Source organism: Microtus oregoni, unplaced genomic scaffold (assembly GCF_018167655.1).
Source record: "Microtus oregoni isolate MIOR12 unplaced genomic scaffold, Mior012 000117F_ref0000505, whole genome shotgun sequence".
Taxonomy (NCBI): Eukaryota; Metazoa; Chordata; class Mammalia; order Rodentia; family Cricetidae; genus Microtus; species Microtus oregoni.
The window spans coordinates 1159408-1186836 of NW_024544746.1; the positions used below are offsets into that span (position 1 = coordinate 1159408).

General features: G+C 48.1%; 1 protein-coding gene across 1 annotated transcript; it reads left to right on the plus strand.

Moving 5' to 3' along the window:
- Positions 1–50: 50 nt before the first annotated feature.
- LOC121444095 (2-oxoglutarate and iron-dependent oxygenase domain-containing protein 3) lies at positions 51–27429 on the plus strand. Its single transcript, XM_041645855.1, has 9 exons — positions 51–182; positions 1419–1636; positions 4931–5006; positions 6148–6190; positions 8372–8436; positions 9478–9534; positions 15139–15292; positions 21395–21518; positions 27064–27429. The coding sequence occupies exons 1-9, from the start codon at positions 109–111 to the stop codon at positions 27198–27200; spliced, it is 948 nt and encodes a 315-aa protein (XP_041501789.1). The 5' UTR covers positions 51–108; the 3' UTR covers positions 27201–27429.

A 27429-nucleotide genomic window follows, 5' to 3' on the forward strand; every position in this document is an offset into this window, starting at 1 on the left:
GTCGCTCCCGCGTCCCCGCACCGCGTCCGCCTCGCGCTCGCTGTCGCGGCTGTTGCCCCGGGTTTAGTGGCTCTCGTGTCCCTCCTGGCTCCGCGGCGGCCCGGCCCAATGGCGCCTCAGCGGAGGGGACCACCCAAAGTTCCCGAGGGAAGTAGTGCAGCCGAGCGCCGGCGCGCGAACAGGTAGAGAGGACGGCGCGAGGCCGTGTGCAATAGCGAGCGGGCCTGACTGGCGGCGTGTGGGCGTGGTTATTCCGGGGGCGGAGCCTGGCGGGAGGTGGGCGTGACAGGAGTGGGCGTGGTCATGGCAAGCCGGCGTGGTGTGGGATGGGTCCAGCCCTACTGCAGTGTGATCAGGCGGGCGTGACTTAGAGCGTGTGGTCTGGAGTATTCTGCTGCAAATATCCCACGGTGGGATGTCCGCGTGGCTGCCCACCAAGGAGTTCTGCAGACCCTGCCAACAGGGAGCTTCATCCTTGAAGTGGGTTTGAGTGAGCAGGTTTCTCTCACGAGTGGGTATTTCTGGGCCTTTATGACTCCCTTCTGCTGTGTGTCCCATCTCCCCACATGTTTGCCGGTTACCTCATCCCGGCCTTTCACACTTCACCTGCCCGAAACTGACCTTGTGGGCTTCTGACAAACCTATACCTGAATCCAAAGGATGGAGCCTTTGAGGACAGGGACCTAGCTCTCGACAACTCGGCGTGTATTTCAAGACCTATGGCCCGTCAGACCTTTCCTGAACAGCACTACGCATATATCCCAGTTATACACAGAGATCTGTAGAGACACAGACCACGCAGAACTGGGTCATAGGGGCATCAACTTATACATCATTTCTGATATTCTTTTGTGCTGTTTTTCTGGCCCCAGATTTATGATTCGAGTTAAGTGGATTCGATTCGTGCAAGTTGGTTCAAGTGTACATGTATTCTTGTAGAGACACGTGCTTGGGGTGGGGCAATCAAGCAGAGATGCAGGAGAGTAGAGATCGTGGCAATCCTCCAGATGGGAACTCTGTGGGCTGGGCAGGAAGTGTCCGTGGTCAACCCACGTTTTTTGTCCATTGAAGCACGTGCTCAGCCCTGTCTGATCAGAGGAGACAAGGCCGCATACTACCTGGGAAGCTCCTCTGAGGGGCGGAACCTCGGGTGAGGGGCGTGGTGAGGTCTGATGAGCACCCTGATCAGCTGGGTGGATTGTAGACCGAGGTGGATAGTCCTGTTTCCCACTACCTACTTCATAATCAGCCCATGGGTCCCTGCAATATCTCAAGATTGATAGGGGTCCATCCACTTTGATCAGAGGTCAGTGTAGGCCCAGCCCACGGCTGGTGGTATCCGGTGTGAACATCCTGTGGTTTTGATCGGCATGCTTACTGAGATAGCTGCATCCAATGGTTGTGTTTTCTGTTCTCAGCACCAAGAAGGAGCGGTTGCCTCAGGAGTCACAGAGGACATGGCTGAGGACTGTGGCCCTCGGAGTTGGCCTTGCTCTCATCACATTCCTGCTCTGGAGTAGTCTGGGGACCAATGATGATGTGGCTGAAGTCTTGGCCCGTTGTGGTGAGGTCCTAGAGGGCAGGTTCATTGAGGTTCCCTGCTCGGAGGACTATGATGGCCACCGAAGATTTGAAGGTATGTGCCACAGGTTTCTTAATAAAGAGTGACAGGTCGGGAAAAACAAGCTGGGTGGTGGTGTTGCACACCTTTAATCCCAGCACTTGATGGGCAGAGACAGGTGGATCTCTGTGAGTTCAAAGCCAGCCTTGTCCAGGACAGCCAGGAGAAACCTCAAAAAATCAAACCAAAAAAAGAAAAAAAAAAAGAAAAGAAAAGAAAGAAAAGAAAAAAGAGTGTATGGTGGAGATGGCTCATGTTTAAGAAAACTTGAGGACCTGAGTTCAGTTCCTAGCACCTTTGACAGACAGCTCAACTGCCTGTAACTCCACCTTCAGGAGATTCAGCCCTTCCTTCTTCTGCAGGTACCTGCAATCACATACACACAGATATACACAAGGTCAAAGGGACAGAAATGAAATTCAACATCGCTTTTTGCTACAACTGGAATCGGTTGAAAAATGGTATATTTGGGCAGAGACGAATTTTCCCTTCCCAACACTGGGTTGGAGAGTAAAGAGGGTTCAGGGTCAGCCTCCGGTGCACTCTGGTGTAGACAGCATCTCAGCAAGCTTCTGTGCCCAGGGGCGGTGTGCAGAGAAGTAACAGGATTACCAGGGTGAGAAAGGGTCAGCAAGATGGCTTGGCAGTTAAAAGTACATAATACCAAGTCGTATGGCCGCAGTTCAATATCCTGAACCCACATGGTGGAAGAGAATCAAGAGTAAGGAGAACCAACTCTGACCTCTATATAATAAATGTAATAATAATAACTAATAACTTATAATAATAAATAAATGTAAAAAAGAGTTCCAGAAAGATGAGGATGACACGTGAGAGACCAAGGTGCTGGTAAGGAATGCCCAGAAAGTGTGATGGGAAGAATGTCATCCCAGGTCACAGGTCTGAAGCTCCACCTATGGCCCTGGTTGAGGCAGGAAGGAGCAGCCAGCTGGTTACAGAATGGAGCCCTGGGGCAATAGAGAAGGAACCACAGAGTCAGGGCCACAGAGCCCGGTGAGGACAGTCAGCACCCTGGGGAACACACACCTCTGGGCCTGATGGATCCCATGGGGTGCAGGCCTTCTTGGACTGCTGCTTTCCTGAATGCTTTGTACCCTCCAGATACATTGTAGCTTTTGGGTCTTGTAGGCAGACTCCCCCTACCCCCCCCCCAGTTCCCAAATAACCCACATGAAGACTCAATATTAATTTTAAATACTTGGCCAATAGTTTAGGCTTGTTACTAGCTAACTCTTACAGCTTAAATCAACCCATTTCTATTATTCTGCATATTGCCATGTGACTTGTGGCTTTACCTATCCTCCAACTTGTTTTGGAGCATCTCCTGGCAACTCCTCTGGCTCCGCCCCTTTTCTTCCCAGTGTCCTTGGTATGGTTTTCCTGTCTGACCTTATCCTTTTTAGGTATTGGCTAGTCGGCTTCTTTATTGAACAAATAACAGTGCAATTTACAGTGTATGGAAGGATTGTTCTGCAGCAGGACCTGGCTCTAAACAAACCATAAGAATGGTATAGTTGTCTGTTTTTTTCTCTTTGCTCTTTGGGGGCCCACCACCCATCTCCCAAATAAATACATGGAGACTTGTTCTTACTTATGAATGCCTGGCCTTAACTTGGCTTATTTCTAGTTAGCTTTTCTTAACTTAAACAATTCTCTTCTACATTATGCCCCTGGGCTTTTACCTTTCTCTATTTTATATACCTTGCTTTCTTCTTACTCTGTGGCTGGCTGTGTGCTAGATGACTGACCCCTGGCGGCGTCCTCTCCTTCTCCTTTTCCTGCTCTCTGCTCTTCCTTTCTTCTCTTACTTATTTTCTCTGCCTGCCAGCCCCGCCTATCCTTCTGCCTAGCTATTGACCATTCAGCTCTTTATTAGAACAATCAGGTGTTTTAGACAGGCAAAGTAGCACAGCTTTACAGAGTTAAGCAAATGCAACATAAAAGAATGGAACACATCTTTGCATCCTTAAATAAATATTCCAACCGGGCGGTGGTGGCGCACTCCTGTAATCCCAGCACTTGGGAGGCAGAGACAGGCAGATCTCTGTGAGTTCGAGGCCAGCCTGTTCTACCAAGGGAGTTCCAGGACAGGCTCCAAAGCTACAGAGAAACCCTGTCTCGAAAAACCAAAAAAAAAAAAAAAATAAAAAAATAAAAAAATAAATATTCCACAGCATAAACAAATGTAGCACATTTTAAACTGATATTCCACAATAGAATGGTTTATTTTTTACTCAAAGTAATGTTTTGGACTTGAATGAAGAAAAGAACCTATGTTCTTCCACTAGGGGGCACTGTTGTGATACACAAGAATTCAGCACACAGTGGCATGGGAGATGGCCCGGGAGTGCTCTGTGGACTGGGTGGTCAAGGAGAAAGGGTGCATGACTTTCTCCTTCAGCAGTCAGTAAAATAAGCATGCTTCTGTTGTGTTGGATGCTCTGTCCTAGGACTTTTTCATTCAAACATCTTAATTTATAACACACACACGCATGCATGCGGGCACACACACACACAATAAATGGCAGCTTCCCATCCAGAGTTAGCATATCTTGCAGTAGGACCCCATGAGTTTACAGTCCCATCTCATCAGTAAGAACATTACACAGTTCACTCCATCCTGTCCATCTCCCCACGGCCGCGAGCCCCATCACACTCTCCCCGTCTCAGCTGCTTCTGACTTCCTTCCTCTCAGTGTCTGCATGACCCCGAGGTGGAAGGAGATACAGAGATGAGCGTGGTAGGCGGGTGCTGTGGTCCTGGAGAAGCATAGTGACCAGAATGACAGGTTCAGCTTGGGCTGTGCCAGAACTTTCCAGGGGGTATTTAAGAGTGCTCAAACCAGCAAGCAAGATAAGGAATGTTGCCAAACTGTTAGTGGGCTAGTATAGGCCTGTAATCTCAGAACTCAGGGGGCTGAGGCAGCATGAACTACATAGTGAGACCATGTTTCTAACAAGACAAAGAAAACAGAGATGTCAGTGCAATGTTTGGAGGTTTCCTTGTTTTCCCAGGTTTGGGGGCAGCGACTGGTGTTTAGGATCAGCCTATCAGTGTGGGTCTGTGAGAAACCCAGGACACCTACCAGGAGGGAGATGTGAGCTCTAAGACTGTGCACAGGGCACAGTTCTGGTGAAAAGTTACCACTGTTTTTCTGAAGTTGACTTTTAACTAGGTGTATTAGCCAAACTTGCCCCCTAGTCACAGTGGAGGGTCTTGCCAGCTCAGCCGTCATCTTGGGGCAGCGGCTTTGGTAGTCAGCATTTCTTCTTAATTCTCATCCTCCAGGCTGCACCCCCAGGAAGTGTGGCAGAGGTGTCACTGACATGGTAATCACCAGGGAGGAGGCGGAGCAGATTCGCAGGTACTCACGCATCTCTGCACTTTGTCCAGGGCATACATGGGTATAGCAGAAAGTGGGGAGTGAGCCCGGGCAGCAACAGAGTCGAGAGTCTCATGGTTCTGTGGATCATCCTCGAGGGTTTTGGGGGTCAAAGGGCAGGTTTCCTATTTCCTCCTTCCTTGGAGGAAATGCTGTGGCATTTGCAATGTTTCTGCTGATTGAGCCTCCCCTCCACGGAGCTTACTCTTCTGTGAAAACACGGCCTCCTCCAGCCTCAGCTGACAACCACTGGATAGCATTTCATCCCTCTGTGGTTCATGAATGCTATCTCAGAAGCAGCTGGTGCTGGAGTTTTCCTTGTGGGGGTTTTAAAAACAAGATCTTATGGGGGGCTGGAGAGATGGCTCAGAGGGTAAGAGCACTGGCTGCTCTTCCAGAGGTCCTGAGTTCAATTCCCAGAAACCACATGGTAGCTCACAACCATCTGTAATGAGATCTGGTGCCCTCCTCTGGCGTGTGGGCATACAAGGAGGCAGAATGTTGTATACATAATAAATAAATAAAAATTTAAAAAAAAAAAAAGAAGAAAGATTAGGTTTTCTGACCAGCTGTCAGATTCAACATGCGACCCTTCATTTGGACCTTGAGTCCCTTTCTCCTCCATCCTCATTCCTCATGCTGGTCCTGCTACAATGCCCAGCAAGGAGCCTGTCCTCTCTTTCCTTCTCCCCACCCTCATCCTGTATCTCTGTCATACTTGAGGATTACAGTGTTTTACTGAGAGCCGAGTGCTCCTGGGTGGCCTTGTCAAAGATGCTCTTCAGGAGGGTTGGCCTCTCTGGGCTGGCGTGGTTCTTTTACAGTCTGAGCTGTGACTACCAAATCTCCATTGACCTGGGAGCTGTCAGGTCACAGATAAACTAAGCAGCACCTTCTATGGTGAGGAATTAGGCCAGTGGTTTTTAAGCAGGCTGTGTGTCAGTAGCGAGAGGATGATGTATCCTCAGCTTAGAAAGTTACAGTTTCGAGTTTGTTTGTGTCATAAATGTTAAACATGCAGAGCCTATAAACAAGGCACTATTATACTGATTGATGTTTTGCCTAGATACTTTATGGACAATGCTGTCAACTAAATTCTGATTTAAAGTTTTATCCCCCACAGAATAGCAGAGAAGGGACTCTCCCTAGGTGGATCAGATGGAGGGGTGAGTTGCCATGATTCCTGTTCCCATTTTTTTTTTTTGATACATTTTAAGTTTTCTCTCCTTGGAAGGGAAGGAAAAAGTATTGGCTGCACAGGGTCCCCTCTGTTCCCCACCTCAGACATGAGCTGATCTGTCCATGGTGTTTCTCAGATAGTGGTTGGGGTTCCTTCTGCCTGGTGGGCACAAAATATATCCCTCTGGGAAGAGTATGTGTTAAGTCACACATGGCCATCTCTTCAGGCTGTCATAGGCTGCCTGGCTTCAGCACTGGCACTTTAGACACTCTGGGTAGGGACAGGGAGGATGGGGGAGGGGTGGGAAAAGGGGAGGTCAGAAGCCTGGTGGCCAGGTGGCTGCTGGGAAAGGCCAAGCCTCCATGATGCTTAGACGGGTCTCCTGCAGCAGACCAGCGGAGGCCTGCCGTCCTTTTCACAACAGGAGATCACACAGTGAACAGGTTGGTGTGTCCACGGGGAACCTGGGATATAATTTGGAAATGGGGGTTTTGTAGCTGTAATTGAGGGAAAGTCCCTCTCAGGGGCCTCAAGACCAAGGACAAGGTGTCTATATAAGAGACAGCCAAAGAAAGGAGGAAGCCTACATGTGGGTGCGTGGAGGTGGGAAGCGGGCTGATGTGGCCATAAACCAAAGAAGGCCAGGGGCCACAGATGCTTTAGGACAAGGAAGGACCATGCCCTAGAGCTTAGGCCACAAACCAAGGAGTGCCTCCGACCCATCTTGATTCTAGACTTCTGGCCTCAGAGGTGGGAGAATGAACTTGTGCAGCTGGAAGTCCTCACTTTGTGTTGGTACAGCCATAGGAATGAACTGGGCTAGCCGCACGTCTGTAAATGTTGGTACAGCCATAGGAATGAACTGGGCTAGCCGCACGTCTGTAAATGTTGGTACAGCCATAGGAATGAACTGGGCTAGCCGCACGTCTGTAAATGGTCAGCTGGGTGGTGGCCACTGGGACCTTGGTGGTGGTGTGGATTCTCACTTGGTCTCTACTTGGTGTGAGGAAATAGCTGAGGGTGAGTTCCTTTCCCTGTGTATCTTGACAACTGCTTTGTGCTGTAGTCTGTAGTCGGCCCAAAGCAAGTCTGCAGAGACCCTGCCTTTGGGAAGGTTGGCTGTCAGACTTTGCTCCAATTTCAAAGTATTTCTGTGATTGCTGGACTTCACCCATGGCTCTTTCTTTAGAATTCTGGAAGTAGAATCCCTTTTATGTTGTTCAGTTTGGTTCAGGGAGATATTTGCTAAAAGACTGTCAGAGTTACCTTTCTCCTACTCCTTCAGCATTCCCTGATACCGTTAAGTTCAGTAAATACTGAGTAAGCCCACATTGTGTCCACACCTTAGCTAAGTAATTGTGAGAGTAAGGGAAGGGGCCTGGTGTCTGTTACTACTGCATGCATGGGGTAAAATAGTCCATGCTTTCCTCCTGGGATGTAGGAAAAGACTCAAAGGTGGGCGGTCAGGGTCAGAAAACATTTTAGCAGGTCCTTAAAAGTTAGTGATGTGTAGTTCCATATAACATGTTTTACTGGGAGCCCCCAGAACATGCCCACATGCATGTAGCCAGCGTGTACAGAAAAATCCAAGGCATCACGGATAGACCAGCAGGTTTGACACATCCTTGCGGAGCGACAGCCTCAGTGCTGAGCTGGGATAAACAGCATGAGTTACGCTAAAGGAAAGAAGCCTATCACAGGGTCTGTTTGCCATTCCTCCATCTCAACAGGACACGGCTAGACTCCTACAGAAAGTGGAGCCTCAGGTGTCCGGGATGGGCTGGCAGAGAGCAGAGAGGATTCACAGATGGGCGTAGTTGGTGTCCATGCAGAAGTGCACATGTGTGCAGAAACCAGTCACACTGCCCACTTCACACGTGGACAGACCTAGTGGAGGGAAGGAAAGCAGTAGTCAATAGGGTGGGCTGGGACTCACCGTGAGCATTCCCAGATGTGTCTAGGAAGTGTGTCCGGGGACTGTTTCTGAAAGTGTTAGGGGAAAATGTGGTTTCCCTTTTGGACAGCAGAGAGAGACACCTTTGTCCAGGCAGACAGTGCACAAGGCAAGGTTTTTAAGAAGCCAGAGGTAGGGTGGTAACGGGGCTCCACTTTGGCTGTTAAAGTGACCATCACTTGTTTTACACACACACACACACGTCTTTTTCAGGCATCTATCCTGGACTTGCACTCTGGGGCCCTGTCTGTTGGGAAACATTTTGTGAACCTGTACAGGTGAGAGGCTGGAGGAAGTGCCAGAAGTAGGGAGCAGGTGGGCGCTTGGTGGCTGCATGGGTCTCAGGAAGCCACGAGTTCTTCAAGGCCTAGGAGAGGCCTAGGAGAGTTCTTGGCCTCATTGTCACCATTCCCTTCCTTTCTTCCTTTCTGCCGACTTCCCTTCCTCCCTCAATTTTCCTTTCTTCCTCTCCATCCTTCTCACTTTCTGTCCCCTTCCTTCTCCATAACACCGTGGTTACTGTAGAAAGAGAATAACTCCCATGCTGTGATAGCCCGATCCTTCCTCTCCATCCTTGCTCTCTCTCCATCCTTCCTCTCCTTCTCCATAACACGGTGGTTACTGTAGAAAGAGAGTAACTCTCATGCTGTGATAGCCCGATCCTTCCTCTCCATCCTTCCTCTCCATCCTTCCTCTCCGTCCTTCCTCTCCTTCTTTCCTCTCCGTCCTTGCTCTCCATCCTTCCTCTCCGTCCTTGCTCTCCTTCCTTCCTCTCCTTCCTTCTTCTCCTTCCTTCCTCTCCGTCCTTCCTCTCCGTCCTTCCTCTCCTTCCTTCCTCTCCGTCCTTCCTCTCCTTCCTTCCTCTCCGTCCTTCATCTCCTTCCTTCCTCTCCGTCCTTCCTCTCCGTCCTTCATCTCCTTCCTTCCTCTCCGTCCTTCCTCTCCTTCCTTCCTCTCCTTCCTTCCTCTCCTTCCTTCCTCTCCGTCCTTCCTCTCCGTCCTTCCTCTCCATCCTTCCTTTCCATCCTTCCTCTCCATCCTTCTCCATAACACGGTGGTTACTGTAGAAAGGGAGTAACTCTTGTGCTGTGACAGCCCTGCTTTTGGAGACTTGCTGATTAGCTATGAAAGTCTGATTGAAGGAAACAAGAAAACTGGGTGTGGTAGTTTATTCCTGACATCTGAAGCAGGAGGGTTACCCCAAGTTGAAGATCAGCCTGAGCTACAGAGTGAGACCCTGGGTTTTTGTTTGTTTGTTTGTTTTTAAGGCATGCTTTAGTAACATGCTATATCTGCTAATGTTATTTATTATTTCACAGATACTTTGGGGATAAAGTACAAAATATCTTCTCTGAGGAGGACTTCCAGTTATATAGGTAAGGAAGATGAAGTGTGAGAAGGGATGAGTGGGCCCAGAGATGCAAAGTGAGCTGTAACACGATCAATAAAAACCCAGAGGCAGAAATTGGGGTTCAACCTGAAGGACAGAAAAACAAAACAGCCAGCCACTGGCTCTTACCTCTGCCTCAGTCTGAAATGGCGATCCTGCCTCCAGGAATCTCAGAATGAGACTGTGTGAGAGCTGTCTCCTCCTGTTTTATATTCCTCTCTAGGGCAGGGATTAAAGGCATGTACTACTACCGCCATGTTTCTGTGGCAAACTAGTGTGGCTACTGGTATTAAAGGTGTGTGTCACCACTGCCTGGTCTGTAAGACAGACCAGTGGGGCTGTTTTACTCTCTGATCTTCAGGCAAGCTTTATTTATTAAAATACAAATGAAATATCACTCCAGTGGGCTGAGATTGGCTCTCTGATGTCCCGTCACATCAGGCCAGGGCAATGGCTCCTGTGTGAGGGATCGAGACCTGTGGATGTAGACCAAGCTCAGCTTGTCTCTGGGTAGATGGGCAGCTCACTAATACTTTCTAAGCCTTCTTGGTCCTATAGCAGACACGTCTTGCTGTTGGTCTCAGCCCAGCACCTGCCACATGATTCTTGCTCTGTCCTCAACCAGAGGCGACAGTTCGTGATTCGGGCAAGGCTGGAGATTAAAGAACACAAGAGACGTGGGTCATTCGTGAAGACAGAATGCAGAATGCCATTTATCCAAGCTTAGAGAAAGCCTTATATACCTAACTGCTGTACAGTGAAAATGCCCCAGGCAGGTGGGAAATTACCAGCTCAAGACAGAGCAAACAACTCCCCTGTAGCTAACCACCAGGGTGGGCAGAGCGAGCACAGGAACAAACACGATGTTTTTCCAGAAACTGCAAGCTGTCCTCAGTATGAACCCTGGGAGGAGGGGTAGACCTGTCGGCCCTACAGGTCCCTCTTTTTATAAATCACATGACTAGGCCTGTCATGGGTGGCATTGGATGTCAGGCAACACCCCTTACCCGTCTTGGGAAAGCATCCAGGTCAAAACACATTTCCTGTCTTAGGTTGGGGCAGCCCCCCAAAGACCTTTCCCGTCATTGGCTCACTAGTCACCCTCCATCATGTTCAGCCAGATTTACACTGAAGAATCCTCCGGGGCAATAGCAAGAGTATTTGCCGAGTGGAGAAATTGACCTGAGCTTGCCTCTGGCTCTGGTGCCGTAAAAACATGAAGATGATGAAGGCTCCCAGCCACATAAGCACGCCCAGGAGGCTGTGCCTGCTCAATCCTTAATGAGTCTGCCCACAAGTTGGAGCCCCTTAAGTAAGGTCTCAGTGCTGGTGGGGGGAACCCTGGTATTATTAACTAGAATAATCTCATGAGCCAATTTGTGCATAAGGTTAAGAAATTGTGCACTCCAGGGTCCGTGAATAGCAGCATTAAGCATTTTCCCTGTGTCTGTTAAGTTTGTAGTTAAATGAAGGGGAACAGGATAGCATGTGAGCTCCCCAGAGTGTTCCTTTGTGAATATGGCTATTAATATCGTTTTGAGCGTCCAAGGCCCTTGCGACCTGCCCCGATAAGGTGTCCACCGTGCTAGCCGTAGCCGCTGTGACAGCCACAGCAATGGCCGCCACTAAGGCTGCTGTAACGCTGAAACCTCTTCTTGCTCGATGCAGGATGAGCTGATCATCGTGGATCCCCGGCGCTCAGACCACCCCAGCAACTCCTCAGTTGACAAACCTCAGGACAGCTTAAACTTCCAGAAATATTAGCAGGATGATCAAACAACAAAAAAGAAAGGGGCCTGACACAAACCCCCGCCCGGAAAGGACAATGTTTTGCTAAATAGGGTTTCCTGAGACCTACCACGGAGGCACTGGTGGCATCAGGACCAAAATCAGCAATGGGAGCATTGCTGAGTGCGAGGCAACCGCTTGCAGCAATGGAACTGAAATCGTTAGGCAGGCTCCTGAGGTTTTTAATTTTCTGAAACACAGGACTCCAGTTAGAATCCAAATCCCCGTGATGTTGTTTTGGGTGGTATCCAAAGGCACAGCAGGTTTACCTGGGCTGAAACTGATAGATAAGACAGGGCCACACAGGGCTACCCAGTTCCACTGGCATCAGAAACGGGGGATTCTTTGCCAGTGCCCATCTGATTCCCTGGGCGTAAGGTTGAGTTCCACAAAGGGTTCCATTAAAGCCACAGTGAAGGGGGCATGAGTCCCATGGGCCATAACTGCTTCTTGTAGTTGCTTAATGTCCTTAAAGGCCAGAGGGTTATGCTGCCTGATCCGCTGTCCTTGCCGATCAATAATCCCCATGACGGGATAAATTTGCCCCTCTCTACTTAGATTATTTAGTGTATCTTGGATTTCTCGGATTTCCACCTCTAAGTCAGTAGGGGTAGCAGCAATGGAGGTAGCAGCAGAAGGATTTGAAGTGTCAAGGAATGGATTCTGCTGCGGGGGTCTTATGGAGACATCTCTGCCTGCTTCCTTCCTTCTTCTTCCAACCTCTTTTTTAACAGTACAATCTCCCTTTCTAAAGTCTCTTCTTCCTCTTCTGTATCCCTTTTAGTACTTTTAACTTCCCCCTCCTCAAAGCTCTTAATTGAGTTCACAGATTCTTCACCCTGAATCTCCTCAAAGGTTTTGGCCAAATTCTCTAATTGCTCTTTCACTTTGACATCATCACTGAGAAGAGCATCTCTGACTAGGCACCATAGTGAAAATGTTGCTGTAGGGGATTCTTCTGGCCCTCGCTCTTTAGCTTTTTGAAGATCAGCCTTTACCTGCTCCCAATCAGGATTATTAAAGTCCCTAGCTTGTGGAAACCAGGGACTAAACTATAAAACTGTCTTAACGAACTCTTGTGGTGACTTAGTTTTAATAGCAGTGCCTTGCTTTGTTAAAAGAACTTCAATTGGTCAGTCAATACTTGAACAAAATTACCAGCACCCATCTTCAATTAACCCTCACCATCAATATCTCACCTGCTGGCCAGCCTTCCGAGGGCCATCTCTCTGGGGTTCCTACTTCCCCATCTCGCTGTGGGCCTCCGCCTGTAGCGCCTGCACTATGGGACAGTTCACGAGTCGGGCAAGGGGCTGGAGATTAAAGAACACAAGAGTCATGGGTCATTCGTGAAGACAGAATGCAGAATGCCACTTATTCAAGCTTAGAGAAAGCCTTATATACCTAACTGCTGCACAGTGGAAATCCCCTAGGCAGGTGGGAAATTACCAGCTCAAGCAGAGTAAACAACTCCCCTGTAGCTAACCACCAGGGTGGGCAGAGCGAGCACAGGAGCAAACAAGATGTTTTTCCAGAAACTGCAAGCTGTCCTCAGTATGAACCCTGGGAGGAGGGGTAGACCTGTGGGCCTTACACCTATCTAGGGAATTTTTTTAAATTAAATTTTTGGAAGGTTATTAAAGTGTGTATTACAGGGGACTGGAGAGTTGACTTAGCGATTAAGAGAACTGGTTGCTCTTCCAGAGGTCCCTGTAGGTGGACTTTTCTTTCCTGTCTGCCAGTTCCCAAATAACTGACATGGAGACTCAATATTAATTATAAATGCTTGGCTGGTAGCTCAGGCTTATTACTCACTTGCTCTTACAACTTAAATCAACTCATTTCTATTAATCTATGTATTGCCACGTAGCTTGAGGCTTTACCTGTCCTTCAGCATATCTTGCTCCCTCTGCGTCCCCTGATGAGACTCCTCTGACTCTGCCCTGCTTCTTCCTAGAATTCTTCTAGTCTGGCTCTCCTGCCCAATCTCTCCTCCCCAGCTGTAGGCCAGTCAGATCTTTATTACTCAATAAGAATAATACACATTTACAGTGTACAAAGATTGTTTCACAGCAGGATCCAGTTTCAATTCTCAGAATCCATATGACAACTCACAACTGTCTGTAACTCTAGTTCCAGAGGATTCGACACCCTCACACAGATATACATGCAGGCAAAAACACTGGTACACATGAGATAAAAATAAAATTATTTTTAAAAGAATGTCTTACAGCATAGGAAATAGTTCAGGGAGATTATATACACGTTCTATTTAGTTAGTCCTGTTACTAATGTTTCCTAACTGCAGCATGACATCATTCACCAAAAAGGGCACTGGTACCGCACTCTGATCTTGTTCAGAATTCCAGGTTTTACCCGTAACCATGTATGAGTGTGTGAGTGTTGAATTTTATCGCCTACTCGGTAGTGTTGAATCAGCACATGTGTTGAACACTGCACATGCCGTCAGAGCACCAAGCTTCTGCTGCCCTTTGTAGCCCTCTGCTCACCCATCTCTGATGATCAATATCATCTCATCACCAGCCATGTTGCCTGGAAGCATTACCCCAGGGAAACAGTTCCTGAACAAAGCTTAGGTTCTGGTCCAGAGAGCAGGTGAGGGCCTGGACTAACTCTGCACACCTGGCAGTGGCAACAGCAAGTTGTCACTTAATTCACAATACATGTATCCTTCTTTTGTTTGTTTGTTTTTGTCTTTGGAGACAGGGTTTCTCTGTGGCTTTGGAGCCTGTTCTGGAACTAGCTCTTGTAGACCAGGCTGGTTTTGAACTCACACTCATGGAGATCCGCCTGCCTCTGCCTCCCGAGTGCTGGGATTAAAGGTGTACGCCACCACCACCGGCCGTGTATAATTCTTTAAGTCTACTGTTGCAGGTGGAATGGAGCCATCAGGAGCTTTGCAGCAACTTTCAAGGGTTGCGCCCTGCCCATAGCTCCACTCTGTGATACTCTCAAGACTTGGGCCACAGCCCATGACTGTGTCCAGCTGGCCAGGTGTGCTCCTAGCCCTCACTGGTTTATTTTGTTCTTTGTTTATTCCAAGTGTGCACACACTGACTTAAATGGGAAGTGTCTGTGATTCGTTGACATTGTAAGTTCCACAGTTTAGAAGACACACAAAATATGGGGCACGCCTTTACCCCAGCACTCGGGGCAGCAGCAGGCAGATCTCTGGGTTTGAGGCCAGCCTGGTCTACAGAGTGAGTTCCAGGATGGCCAGGTCTGCACAGTGAAACTCTGTCTCAAAAATCCAAAAACAAAACAGAAACAACCACCACAAAACCAACCCCTTCAAAACAACAACAACTACAAAAATACCTAATGTGACAGGAAAACAAAGTTGAGTAATATGTTCTTCTTGATCATCGTGGACACAGACCTTCTTACCACAGAGAGCAGGGAGAGCACTTTCTATGCCATACATAGAACCTGGACAACTGTGAACTCCTAGACAGCCAGCACAGTGGGACAGGAAACTGTGTTTCTGGGTGACAATCATGGTGACTACCGCCACAGCAAGCATGAAGGTCTTTGCCAGGCACATGAATGCCCCCTCCAGACGTTGCTACCTGTAGATAATATACAAGAGAATTAAAAGTGGAAAACACTAAATATTGATTTTATCCGAAGGTCTGCTATATTCTGTTTGGTTCAGGAGTTAAGCGAAGATTTGCAATTGGGAGGAAAAGTGAAAAGAATATCCCAATCGGTTCCACTCTATAAAACATTTAAAACGATAAGACTTCGGGAAGTATCAGACTGATCGTTGTGTCCTGTGCAGGGACGTGCGGCAGAAGGTCCAGCTCACCATTGCCAAAGCCTTCGGCATCCGTGCGTCCTCCTTGTTTCTGACGAAGCCCACATTCTTCTCCCGGATAAATAGCACAGAGGCCCAGACAGCTCACGATGAGTATTGGCATGCCCACGTGGACAAGGTAAGCATTTGGGAAGCGGATTCCTTCTCTTATCTGTGACTAGAATTCTAGGCACTGCTCTGCAATATTGATGTGCGCTATTTCAGACCTCTCCTTCCGGGCTTCTAGGGTGCAGTCTAAGTTAGGTGGGTGTCGAGGGCTGGGACAGCTGGTGTGGCTGCCGGGGAGCAACATGGGCCTTGCTGTGTCCTTGTTCTATACGTGTTGGCAAATTCATGTACAACCTTTCTGATTGGATCGTGTGAGCAGAGGGCCCCTTTCGTTACTGCTCTGGCCCAGGTCTCTATATCCCCACAGGACGTCTTCCTTCCATCCCAGTTTTTTTTTTTTCTCCCTTTGTCCCTCACTGGCCTGCCCATCATTGAGGGCCTGCTGCTCACTCCTGGACATTCCCATCCCTGTTAGGAGATGACCATTGTTATGGTGACTGATGGGCACAGAAGCGGCACAGAGAGCAGGCTTTAGACTTGCTCAGGAGGTATTGGCCTTTTGTTCTTCCCTAGGCTCCTGTTCTCACAGTGCCAACAGGGCTGATCAATCACTTGATTCTGTCCTTAAACTCAGGACGCAGGCAGTGGGGAATTGAGGATGGTGTGGGAGGGTGGTGGTGACTCAGTGCTTGCGGCTGGCCCTTGGGGTCTCATTCTTCTTCTCTCCTACTCCAGATTTGCTAATTGAATCATTCAGCAGGCTGGAAAGTGTTCTAATGTGATTGAAATTCTGTGCACATCACACATCACATCTTTGTGGCCCATAACTTTATTAACTAGATGTTGATTTGTGAGTGTTCTCTCTGACATCACTTGAAAACAGCTTTGAATGTGGCAGACGCTTGCCTGCAATACAGGACACTGAACACTTCTTGTAGCATCTGCCGTCTGCAGTGTGTTCTGAGGCTCCTCCAAGTAGCTACTCAGAAATGGCTGTCATACCTGGCTTAGGTCTCTGAGGAAACTCTGGAGCTCTGTCTCAGTGCCTTGTGTAGGCCCAGCAGCAATGGTCAGAGCCCAGAGCTTTCTAAGACCCCATCCTTTCTCCCCAAATCACATCTACATGAGGGGCCCACTGGTGTGCCTCTTGCAGGAGCTTGGACATACTTACTATTTCATGAAATATGGACTGAGGGGCCCTTGAGTGAGTATAGCTTCCAGGCACCAGTATAGAGCTGACAAAGTGAGGGGACTTCTGATCCTGCAGTGAAGTCTGTCCTTTAGAGCTTAGCTGCTAGAGTAATACCTCTTCTGGTGTGTTCTTCCAGCCTGGGCATAGCTGTGACTACTGTGCTCCTGTTTATGTCTGTCCAACACGCCGTCTCTACCTGTGACCCTCTCTGTCCAACACGACCTTCTCTACCTGTGACCCTCTCTGTCCAACACGCCGTCTCTACCTGTGACCCTCTCTGTCCAACACGCCGTCTCTACCTGTGATCCTCTCTGTCCAACATGACCTTCTCTACCTGTGACCCTCTCTGTCCAACATGACCTTCTCTACCTGTGACCCTCTCTGTCCAACACGCCGTCTCTACCTGTGACCCTCTCTGTCCAACACGCCGTCTCTACCTGTGACCCTCTCTGATACAGTTGCAACTTTCCCATCTGCAGTTTGCTTATCCAGTTCCTGAACCAACCATAACCAGCCTAAGAAAACCTGTATACAATCTTTTTCTCCTCATTTTGTTTTGTTTTGTTTTTGTTTTGAGACAGGGTTTCTTTGTGTAACAGTTCTAACTGTCCTGAAACTTTGTAGACCAGACTGGCTTCAAACTCACAGAGATCAGCCTGTCTCTGCCTCCTGAGTGCTGGGATTAAAGACATGTGCCACCACCCCTCAGCTTCTCTCTCTCTCTCTCTCTCTCTCTCTCTCTCTCCATGGCCCCATTGGTTAGCTTGGAACTCACTCTATAGACAAGGCTGGCCTTGAACCCACAGAGATTTTCCTGCCTCTGCCCCCCAAGTGCTGAAATTAAAGACCTGCATCGCCACACCTGGCCAACTTTTTCTTGTTTTTCTTATTTTATTTTTTGGTGCTTGGATGGAGTCCAGGACCTAAAGCATTCTAGGAAAGCTCTGTCCCAACGAGCTATATCCCTGTCTCTCAATGATGTTTCTCTATGTGCATTTTTTTTGTTTTTGTGGGGTTTTGTTGTTGTTATTGTTGTTTATGTGTATGAGTGTTTTGCTTCCATGTGTGTATGTGTATCACATACATGCCTGATGCCCATGAAGGTCAGGAAAGGGCATTAGATCCCCTGGAATGGGAGTTACAGATGGTTATGGCTTCAGATCCCCTGGGGGTATTATTACTCGAAGCTGTAGGTTGCCCAGTGTGAGTGCCGCTAGAAGCCAGACTCAAGTCCTAGCAAGAGCAGCAGGCACACTCACTTACCCACTGAGCGCCTCTCGGACCCTCCATGTGCAGTTTTCAAAGTTTGGAAAGCTTTAAAATGGTTTTCCTGGTGCTTGGTTACTGCTCGTGGTAGAGTGTGAGCTTAGTTACTGCATTTGGAGAGTTTGTGGCCATTATTTCTTTAGGTAGGTTTTTCTGCACTAACCTTTCTTTTCTTTTCATGGGACGTGGTGAGAGAATCCCAGAACTTTAGGCATGTCCCCAAGGCTGCACTTCCCTAGTTCTCTGCCCTCCAGGTGTACTCTAATCCTCTGCCCTAGGCCTACACAAACCACCTGTTCCCATCAGATGAGATCCAATGCACTGTGGCTTTCAGACTGAAGAATTCTGCTTGTTTTGAGATTGTGTCTTTGTGTAGTTCAGGCTAGCCTTAAACTTGCTTCTCACTGGTGCTTCCTCCACCTCTGGAGTGAAATCGCAGGCTAGCACCAGCATGCCTGGCTCCCCTCAGTTTCTGCTGGGCTGTGAAGTTTCTGTCTCTGCCTGGTGGATTGTGGTTACTGCACTGTCTTAAAGTCTTCCAAGATCCCCGTGGCCCATGACTAAGTTCTGTCTGTCTGGGAAGCAGAGCAGCATCTGAGGCTTGTGTTTCTAGTTAGATGTTTGCTTTGGCCAGCTTGGTACACAGTGGGTTCCAGGACAGTCAGAGCCACATAGCGAGACACTGTACTGCGGGAAAATGCTTCAGTGGAACAGAACGGGTTGGAAATTTGAGTGACTGCCACAGCGTTCTGCTGTGCACCATGGTCACATGACTTCTAGTCGGTGTGCCTCATTTTAAGTTTGGCTGTTTGAATAGCAATGTAGCCTACAAGGTTCAAAAGTGTAAAGAATATAATGTAGCCAATGTATCAAAAGTGTAAAGAATATAAGAAGACAAGAATATTGGACAAATCAACACAACAGCCATGGCCAATTATCTTCTTTTATTGTTGTTGTTGTTTTATGTTGCTGTTTGTTTTTCAAGACGGTTTCTCTGTGTAGTCTGGAACTTGCTTTGTGGACCAATTCTCTGACCTTGAACTCAGAGGTTCACCTACCTTTACTTCCTGAGGGCTGAGATGAAAGGAGTGGGCTACCACCACCTGACATCTCCAAATACTTTTATATAAAAAAAAATGCATGAAATACCCTGTTTTGTCATTTCTAGGAATCATATTTTTTTAAAGGCTTTTTCTTTTCTGTTAAGCAATTGATGGCAAACTTGATCTCGAAGTTACTGGTCCCATCCACAGAACCCTGCCAGCCACAGTTCTACACCTGTAGTGCTGTCTTTCCTTAAAATGTAATTTAATTTATTATTACTGGGCTTGGCTTACCATGGTGAACGTGCAGAATTCAGAAGAAAACTTTGTAGAGTTGGTTTGTAACTGGAGACTGCTCTTTTGTTTCTCGGCCTCTCAGACCCAAAAGAGTCACACAGACACTGTATTAATTACAATACTGTTGGGCCAATGACTCAGACATATTTCTAGCTAGCTCTTACATCTTGAATTAACCCATTTATATTAATCTGTGAATTGCCATGAGGCTGTGGCTTACCAGATAAGGTTCTGGTGTCTGTCTCCTTCAGCAGCTACATTGTGTCTCTCTGACTCCGCCTACTCTCTCTCTGTAGCTCTTCCAGTCTGGCTATATCCTGCCCTACTATAGGCAGAAGCAGCTTCTTTATTAACCAATGATAATAAAACATATTCAAAGCATGCAGAGGGGAATCCTATATCATTGGCTCTTTCCTTTTACCCTTATACAGTTCCAGGGATTGAATTCAGACTTCACCCACTGGGTCATCCTATCCTTTTTGTTGTTTCTAATGAAACTAGATATTCAGATTCTGAAACATCCTTTAAATAATGTTTTGAAATATTTATTATCATTATTGTGTGTCCATGTGTGTGTACATGTACATGACATATGTGTGTGGACATATGCGTGGAGGTCAGAGGACAACTTTGTGAGGTTAATTTTCTTCCACGTTTTCATGGGCTCAGGGGGTGGAGCCCAAGCCCCAGGCTTGCCCTGAAGCTCTGCTACCCATTGAGCCATCTCACTGGCCCAGAAGTGTCTATTAACCACTGTGCTTTCCGGCCCCCTTCTTACTAGCAGCAGCCACTTGTGGGTTAATATTCGCATTTTCATCTGTTATATTTAAAAGTAAGAAATATTCTCCTTATAACTGTTGTCACGTTTTATTCAGTGGCATAGCAAATGTTATCATTCCCCTTCTCCCCAAACCCTCCTTTCTGTGTGTTTTATTTTGTTTTGTTTGAGGCAGCGTCTCATGTAATACAGGCTGGCTTCAGACTCAAATGCAATTGAGGATGACTTTGAACTCTTGATCTTTCCTCCTCTACCTCCCAAGAGCCGTGATTACAGGCATGGATCACCGTGCTCAGCTTACTCCGTGCTTCCCATTAAATATATTTCCATTTTATGTTTTTGCTGTAGCAGGGTTTTCCATGCTCATGTCACTTTGATGTAAAACAAATTTTCTGATACATTATTAAGTATTGGTTCTGCTGAAGGTTTTCTATATCCAGTTGCTCTGTTCTAGGGTATCTCCAGAGCAAAACCCGGGTAAGAACTGGGGTGGGACTCTTGTAGGGGTGTATGCAGGAGCAGTAGGGCAGGAGGAAGTGACCAGTTGTACTAAACCATCACAGGAATTCCGGGGGTACACAACTGGCTCCAGATGGGTCTCTGTCCAGTGGTGCAGTAGAACTGTATGGGACAGAAGGGAAGTTCTTCCTGCCCACAGCACTGGTCCTGCGAGGGTCTTGGGTACAAGCCTCCGTATTCTGGGGGTGGTGTCACCTTCTTCTATGGAGAAAGCTACAGGCCTCAGGAAATTCATCAACTCACCATATTTGAATTGGAACCTAGCACTAATGAGTGATGGGAAAGGCTCCTCTCTGCCCACGATCCTGCTCAGTCAGCATTACCATCTCCTCCTCAAGACTCGCATCACTCACCAAGTCCCCAGGGTGATGTTATGTACTCTGCGTGTTCCAGGAATGTCTGGATCATAGAAGAGCATGGGCAAACTTGCTCCTGCACCCAGTGGAGCATGCTACTCACGCATTAACAATTGTCTGAGTCTCTCGGAAGGTTTCCCAAGATGCCACATTTTCAAAGAGAAGGTAGACCGGTGGGTGCCAGGGACCAGGTTGGGAATTAGGGGTCAGTGTGACAGATGTCCAGTATGGGAAGATAGGCCAGGAGAGAAGGTAGGGATGGCCACACAGCAGGGTGAGCATGTTATCTTAATTTACATAAAATTTGGGACGGCTCCACAGTTGATCACAATTGACATGTTTTTTTCTAGACAGTACACTTCACATTGCTATGCTCAGGGTAGGAGTCAGTTTGCACCAACTTCTGTTTTGTGCTCCCCACCCCTTCATGCAGCTTTGCGGGAACATAACTGGGCTGGAGCCTCATTTCTGGGGCTGGAGAGACAGCCCAAAGGTGAAGAGCGCTTGCTGATCCTGTAGAGGGGGTCCATACTGCATGACTCACAACGGCTCATAACTTGATCTCCAAGGGAATCTGATACTCTCTCTTGGCTTCCTTGGACACCTTAACACACATGGCATACACAGACACATACACATAAATAATAATACAATTTTTTAAGAAGAGCCCCAATCCCCCATAAGAATCGAGAAGTCTGACCTATTCTGCTTCACCCTGCAGGTGACCTATGGCTCTTTTGACTACACCTCACTGCTCTACCTATCGGATTATTCAGAGGACTTCGGCGGAGGGCGCTTTGTGTTCATGGAGGAAGGGTCCAACAAGACGGTGGAGCCCAGAGCTGGTAGGACACAGGCTGGTGGGTTGTCCTAGGGTATGGGATACAGGTCTGTAGCTCAGCTTTAGAACATTTGTAGATGTTCATAAGCACACACACATACACATACACACACGCATACACATACACACATATACACATACACACGCATACACATACACACACATACACACACGCATACACATGCACACACATTTACACACACATATACATGTACACATACACACACATATATATATACACATGCATATACATACACGCGCACACACATACACACACATATATACACACACGCACACACACATATACACATGCATACACACACGCACACACACATACACACACATATATACACACACACATACACATACACGCATACACATACACACACACATACACATACACGCATACACACACACACACACACACACACACACACGCACACACACCACACACACATTATGGGTGAGCTGAGCTTCATTCCAGGCAATACTACATTTGTAGAACACCTACTCTACATCTTTTGGGTTTGGCCCTGGGTTTGTCCAAGTCTACATGCCAGTCATAACACCGAGAGGCCAGCTTTATTACTCAGCTGTCCAGCGTCACTGTGTGTGACTGGCAGGGCTGGGCTCCTAGGGGATCACACTGGTGTGATTGGCAGGGCTGGGCTCCTAGGGGATCACACTGGTGTGATTGGCAGGGCTGGGCTCCTAGGGGATCACACTGGTGTGATTGGCAGGGCTGGGCTCCTAGGGGATCACGCTGATGTGACTGGCAGGGCTGGGCTCCTAGGGGATCACACTGGTGTGTAGGATCTCCTCAGACTCTGTTGCATTCTCGATACCTTTTTTTTTTCTTACTATTTTTTAAGACAGGGTTTCTCTATGTAACAGTCCTGGCTGTTTCGGAACTCACTTTGTAGACCAAGCTGGCTTTGAACTCACAGAGATCTGCCTGCCTCTGCCTCCTGACTGCTCAATACCTCTTTTGAAGGGACCTAACAATTTAAGATTAGGCGATGCTGGCTGAGGAGCATCACAGTGGTGAGTGGTTATGCATGAGGCCCTGTAATCCCTAGCTCTTCAAAATAAAGATAGGAAAACAAGAAAGAGTAAATGCAGTGTTAGACATGGTGTCCTACATACCATTGTGGGGCCTGCCTCAGAGTTCATCTCCCTGGTGGCCTGAAGACCCAGAGTCCCCAGCACCATGCATGCTACATGGTTCTCCCCAGGGAGCAGACAATGTCCCTGGAGAGCCTGAGTCCAGGTCCTAGTGGGGAGGTAGGAACTGAACCTAGGTCTGAGTAGGATGTAGAAACGGAGTCCAGGGCTGGGTGGTGGAAGTGCATGCCTTTAATCCCAGCACTTGGGAGGCAGGCAGATCTCTGAGTTCGAGGCCAGCTTGGTCTACAAGAGCTAGTTCCAGGACAGGCTCCAAAGCTACAGAGAAACCCTGTCTCTCAAAACCAAAAAAAAGTTGTGTTTATGTGTGTATGAGTGTGGGTTTGTGCACATGAATGCAGTGCCTGTAGAGGCCAGAAGAGGGCATCAGATTCTCTGAATAGAGTAACAGGCAGTTGTAAGCTGCCTGACCTTAGTGCTGGGTACTGAACTTGGGTTCTCTGCTCTCTGCAAGAATAATTTATGCTCTTAACGGATGTGCCATCTCTCCAGCCTTTGAAACTGGCTTTTAAACCAAAAAGCAGAATGGGAAATTAAAGGTCACTGTTTTCCCTTTTGGTTGGCACTGAGCATGGGGCAGGCCATGTCTACATCCTAGAGGCAGCTGGGGCTCAGGGACTCACGCAGTGTGGTGTGAGCCTCTATTGATGGCCTGAGGACAGAATGGCTACACCAGGCCAGGCCCCAGACTGAGTGAAGGGTGTGTTCAGGAGACAGTGCTGCTCTTCAGATGGTACAGGAGTCTGCACCACGGAGACTGAACAGGATGGGTATGGCATTGCCATGGTCACCCTGCAGATTGGAGCTGAAGAGACTGGCATGAGAGCCTCATGGAGCTTGATAGCTGTGAGGACAGGTACTGTATGTTGCTATGAAGAGACACCGTGTCCTAGTCACTGTATGTTGCTATAAAGAGACACCATGACCACAGCAGCTCTTATAAAGGAAATTATTTAACTGGGGCTCACTTACAGTTTCAACAAGTAGTCCATTGTCATCACGGCAGGGAACGTGGTGGCATACAGGCAGACACGGTGCTGGAGAAGTTGCTGAGAGTTCTACATCTGGATCCTCAGGCAGCAGGAAGAGAGAGCACTGGGCCTGGCTTGGGCTCTTGAAATCTCAGAGCCCACCCCCAGTGACACACTTCCTCCAACAAGTCCACACCTACTCCCAAAAGGCCACACCCACTCCCAAAAGGCCACATCTCCTAATCCTTTCAAACAGTGCCTCTTCCTGGTGACCAGGCATTCGAATCTATGAGCCCATACTCATTGAAACCACCACAAGACATCACTTTACCACTTAGGTCTCCTGAAGGGGAACAGGGAGGGACCTGTTTTGAGACCCCCCGGGTCCTGTCTAGGGCTGTCTGGTGGTCAGGACCCAGCCTGTTCCCTAGATGGGTGTAAAGGCTGACGGACTGTGCCAACCTCTGGTTTCACTGACGAGGGTAAGTACGGCATTAGGCACACTGCCAGCATCACTCCTGTGAGTGTACACCCAGCACTGCCTCTTAGAAGCCTTGTCAAAACATAAACTATAGAAAGAACAAATATCTAGTTTCATAATGAGCTTCCTAGAGTCATGACAATGGCCATCCCTGGGTGCATTGTTCCTTTCCTTGTATCTGCTTTGGCCTCGGCTCAGCCTGGCACTCAGAACTATTAAAGCCATTCACACACGCCCGAAGCTCATTATGAGACTCATTATGAGTTATAACTCTTCAAGGGAAGAGTCCTGGGGAGCCAGGCAAGGTTCCTGCCAGTCACCTCAAATCCCAGCTCTGGCCGCCCATGAGACACACACTTGGGGCCTTCTGACCAGGGACTCACTGAGCCTTAGTGACCAGGGTTTTATTGCATGTTAGTAAGGAGAGCATAGCTGATGTCCCCAACCCATGGAACTCTCTAGCCTGCCCCGGGCCCTACTGTAAATCATGCAGCTGCCTAGACTCTGTGGTGGGGCCCCCAGCCCAGGTCAGCAAAGACTGCCATCAGTCCTTTCTCTGAAATAGGTAAGGTGTGGTCAGTCAAGCATTAATTTGTCCCCACCCTGTGCTGCAACCCCAGGTCACCCTTTAGGGGTCCCAAGCACTCTGAACTGAAAGCCAGCAAAGCTCTGGTCACCTGTCGCTCAGGGACTATGAGGACATGGGGAGACATTCAGGATTGGTCACCTGTCACTTAGGGACTATGAGGACATGAGGAGACATTGGGGATTGGTCACCTGTCACTCAGGGACTATGAGGACATGAGGAGACATTTGGGATTGGTCACCTGTCACTCAGGGACTATGAGGACATGAAGAGACATTCGGGATTGGTCACCTGTCACTCAGGGACTATGAGGACATGAGGAGACATTCGGGATTGGTCACCTGTCACTCAGGGACTATGAGGACATGAGGAGACATTCGGGATACTTTATGATTTGGTTTTTCAGTCGCCATGTTCAGTCCTGCTTTAAGGAAGTAGGTGGCCATCAGGCAGTCTTCCTAGGGATAGTGGGTGTCATGCAATCCCATTCTGAGAACTGGGGTATCCCTATTCATCATCGTGCTGGTTGTTCTTGTCAGTCTGTCCTTGTCTCTGCTCTGGGGCTGACGTTTTGATTCCACTGTAAGGGTCCTACCCTTTGTGACTCCGAGGCCCCTCAGACTTAGCTGTCATTTCAGAGACATGGACTGTTGAGCTGTCAGAGTTCATTAAAATTAAATGAAGCCTGAAGCCTGCACTGCCTGTATCAGCATTACCACCTTCATCTGGGGTGTCTTGAGAGTCTGCCAGCAGTGAGGAAGGTCAGGTGACACTGAGTAGTGTGCCCTCACAAAGCAGTGAGCTGCAGTCTGCAGCTGTGGAGATAATCTGTTCGCTGTGCGGGGTTGGATCCTGCAAGCTGAGCCTCTTTATATCCGCTGGCTGTCCCCAAGTCACCTGTCAGTTAGGGGACAGGAGTCAAGCCTGTGGAAGGGCGATGCTGTGGCCGTGTGCCTGCAGCCATGCACTCCCCATGCACCGTCTCCCTGGCTCACACCTTTCTCTGTCTCGCTATCTCTCTCTTCTTCCCACCCCGTCTGTTTTTTGTTTTGTTTTGTTTTGTTTTGTTTTGAGATGGTCTCATGAGGCAGGTCTTGAACTCTTGACCCTCTGCCATTATTACCAGTGGCTGGGATTACAGCCGTGTGCCGCACACCTGGCTTTGTTTCCTCATCTCTTGAAGGAAATCAAAGCCAAAGTTCTCAAGCAGTCCAACTTACTGTTTTTTTTTCTAGTGTTCATAGTGTAATGCCTAAGAAATATTTGCCACCCTAAGATTATAGGATTTTTTTTCTGTGTTTATTTGTAGAGACTTCATGGCTTTTATATTAAAGCTCTGATCCATGCTGAAATAATATTGGTGTATGGTGTGAGGTAGGGGCCAGTGTTCACTTGTTGTATATGGGTTTCCAGCGGTTTCAACATCATTTGTTGAAGAGACATCTTACCCATCAAGTGACCCTTGAAGCTTTTGTCACAGATCCAAAGACCACATCCATATGCTGCTGGCTGTGGGTGCTGTGTTCTGTCCACCGAGCAAAACGACCCTCTGTGACTGACACAGAGTCTCAACCACTGTAGCTTTCTAATCTGGAAAACAGGTGGCATTAGCCCTTAGTCTTCATTTTAAAAGTTTTCTTTTGCTGTCAATTTTTTTTGGCTTCATTTCTAAATGAATTTTAGAGTCTACTTGCTAATTTCTGCAGAAATTTTGTTCTGAGTTACATTGAATCTGTGGAGTAATTAAAGCCAATACCAAGATGCTTTGCTGACCCACTTCCACCTATAAGTTTTCCTGTAACTTCTGTGTTTTCATTTCCATATATTTTACTCAGCGATATGATAAACCAACACCATAGTGTCTTATTAAGTTATCCTCCCCCTCCCCCTTAAATGATTTATTCCCTTTCTTGGGAATTAGCAGTAGGGTTTCCTTCCACACCACACCACCTGCTCACTCCTTCCAGTATTTTCCACCCTTTTCTGGATCCTGTTTTCTGGCTGGGAGCATCTCCCTTCAACCTGTGTCGTGGAGGCTGCAGTAATGTTCCTGAGAGTGTTCTAATTTTCTTTATCCCCCTCAGTGGTGCTGAGGATGAGCCCAGGTCCTCATGGATGCAGAACAGACACTGTACCTGGCGCCTCTCATTATTTTTTTAAACTTTATTTTCCCTGGATGTTAAATTCTGAGCTGATATGGCTGCTGCTTTAGTTCTCTATGTCCTTCGGCTTTTGTAACAGCAGTTGAGGGTCGGGGCGTCACCACCTTGTCCCGTGCTGTTGTGTTCATCCTGCAAGTGGTCACCCCTCTTTCCTCTCCCTCCAGGCCGAGTCTCCTTCTTTACTTCAGGCTCTGAGAACCTGCACCGGGTGGAGAAGGTCCTCTGGGGCACCCGCTATGCCATCACCATTGCTTTCACCTGCAACCCTGACCACGGCATCGAGGATCCAGTGCTCACGTGACGAGCTGCGTTGGGTCCCGAGGACCGTGTCTAGAAGCCTGTCTGTGCCACCCTGGTGCTGGGACACAGCCCCGTCAACGAAGGCACTCCTCAGCCAGGTTGAGTGCCTGCCTGCTCACCTCCCATTTCAGCCCATTGCTGCTGCACAGAGTGCCTTATGAGTTAGCCTGAGTTTTGATTTGTTGATGTGTTAATCTTCTCATCTGTGAGTAAATCAAGGAAGGAGCCTC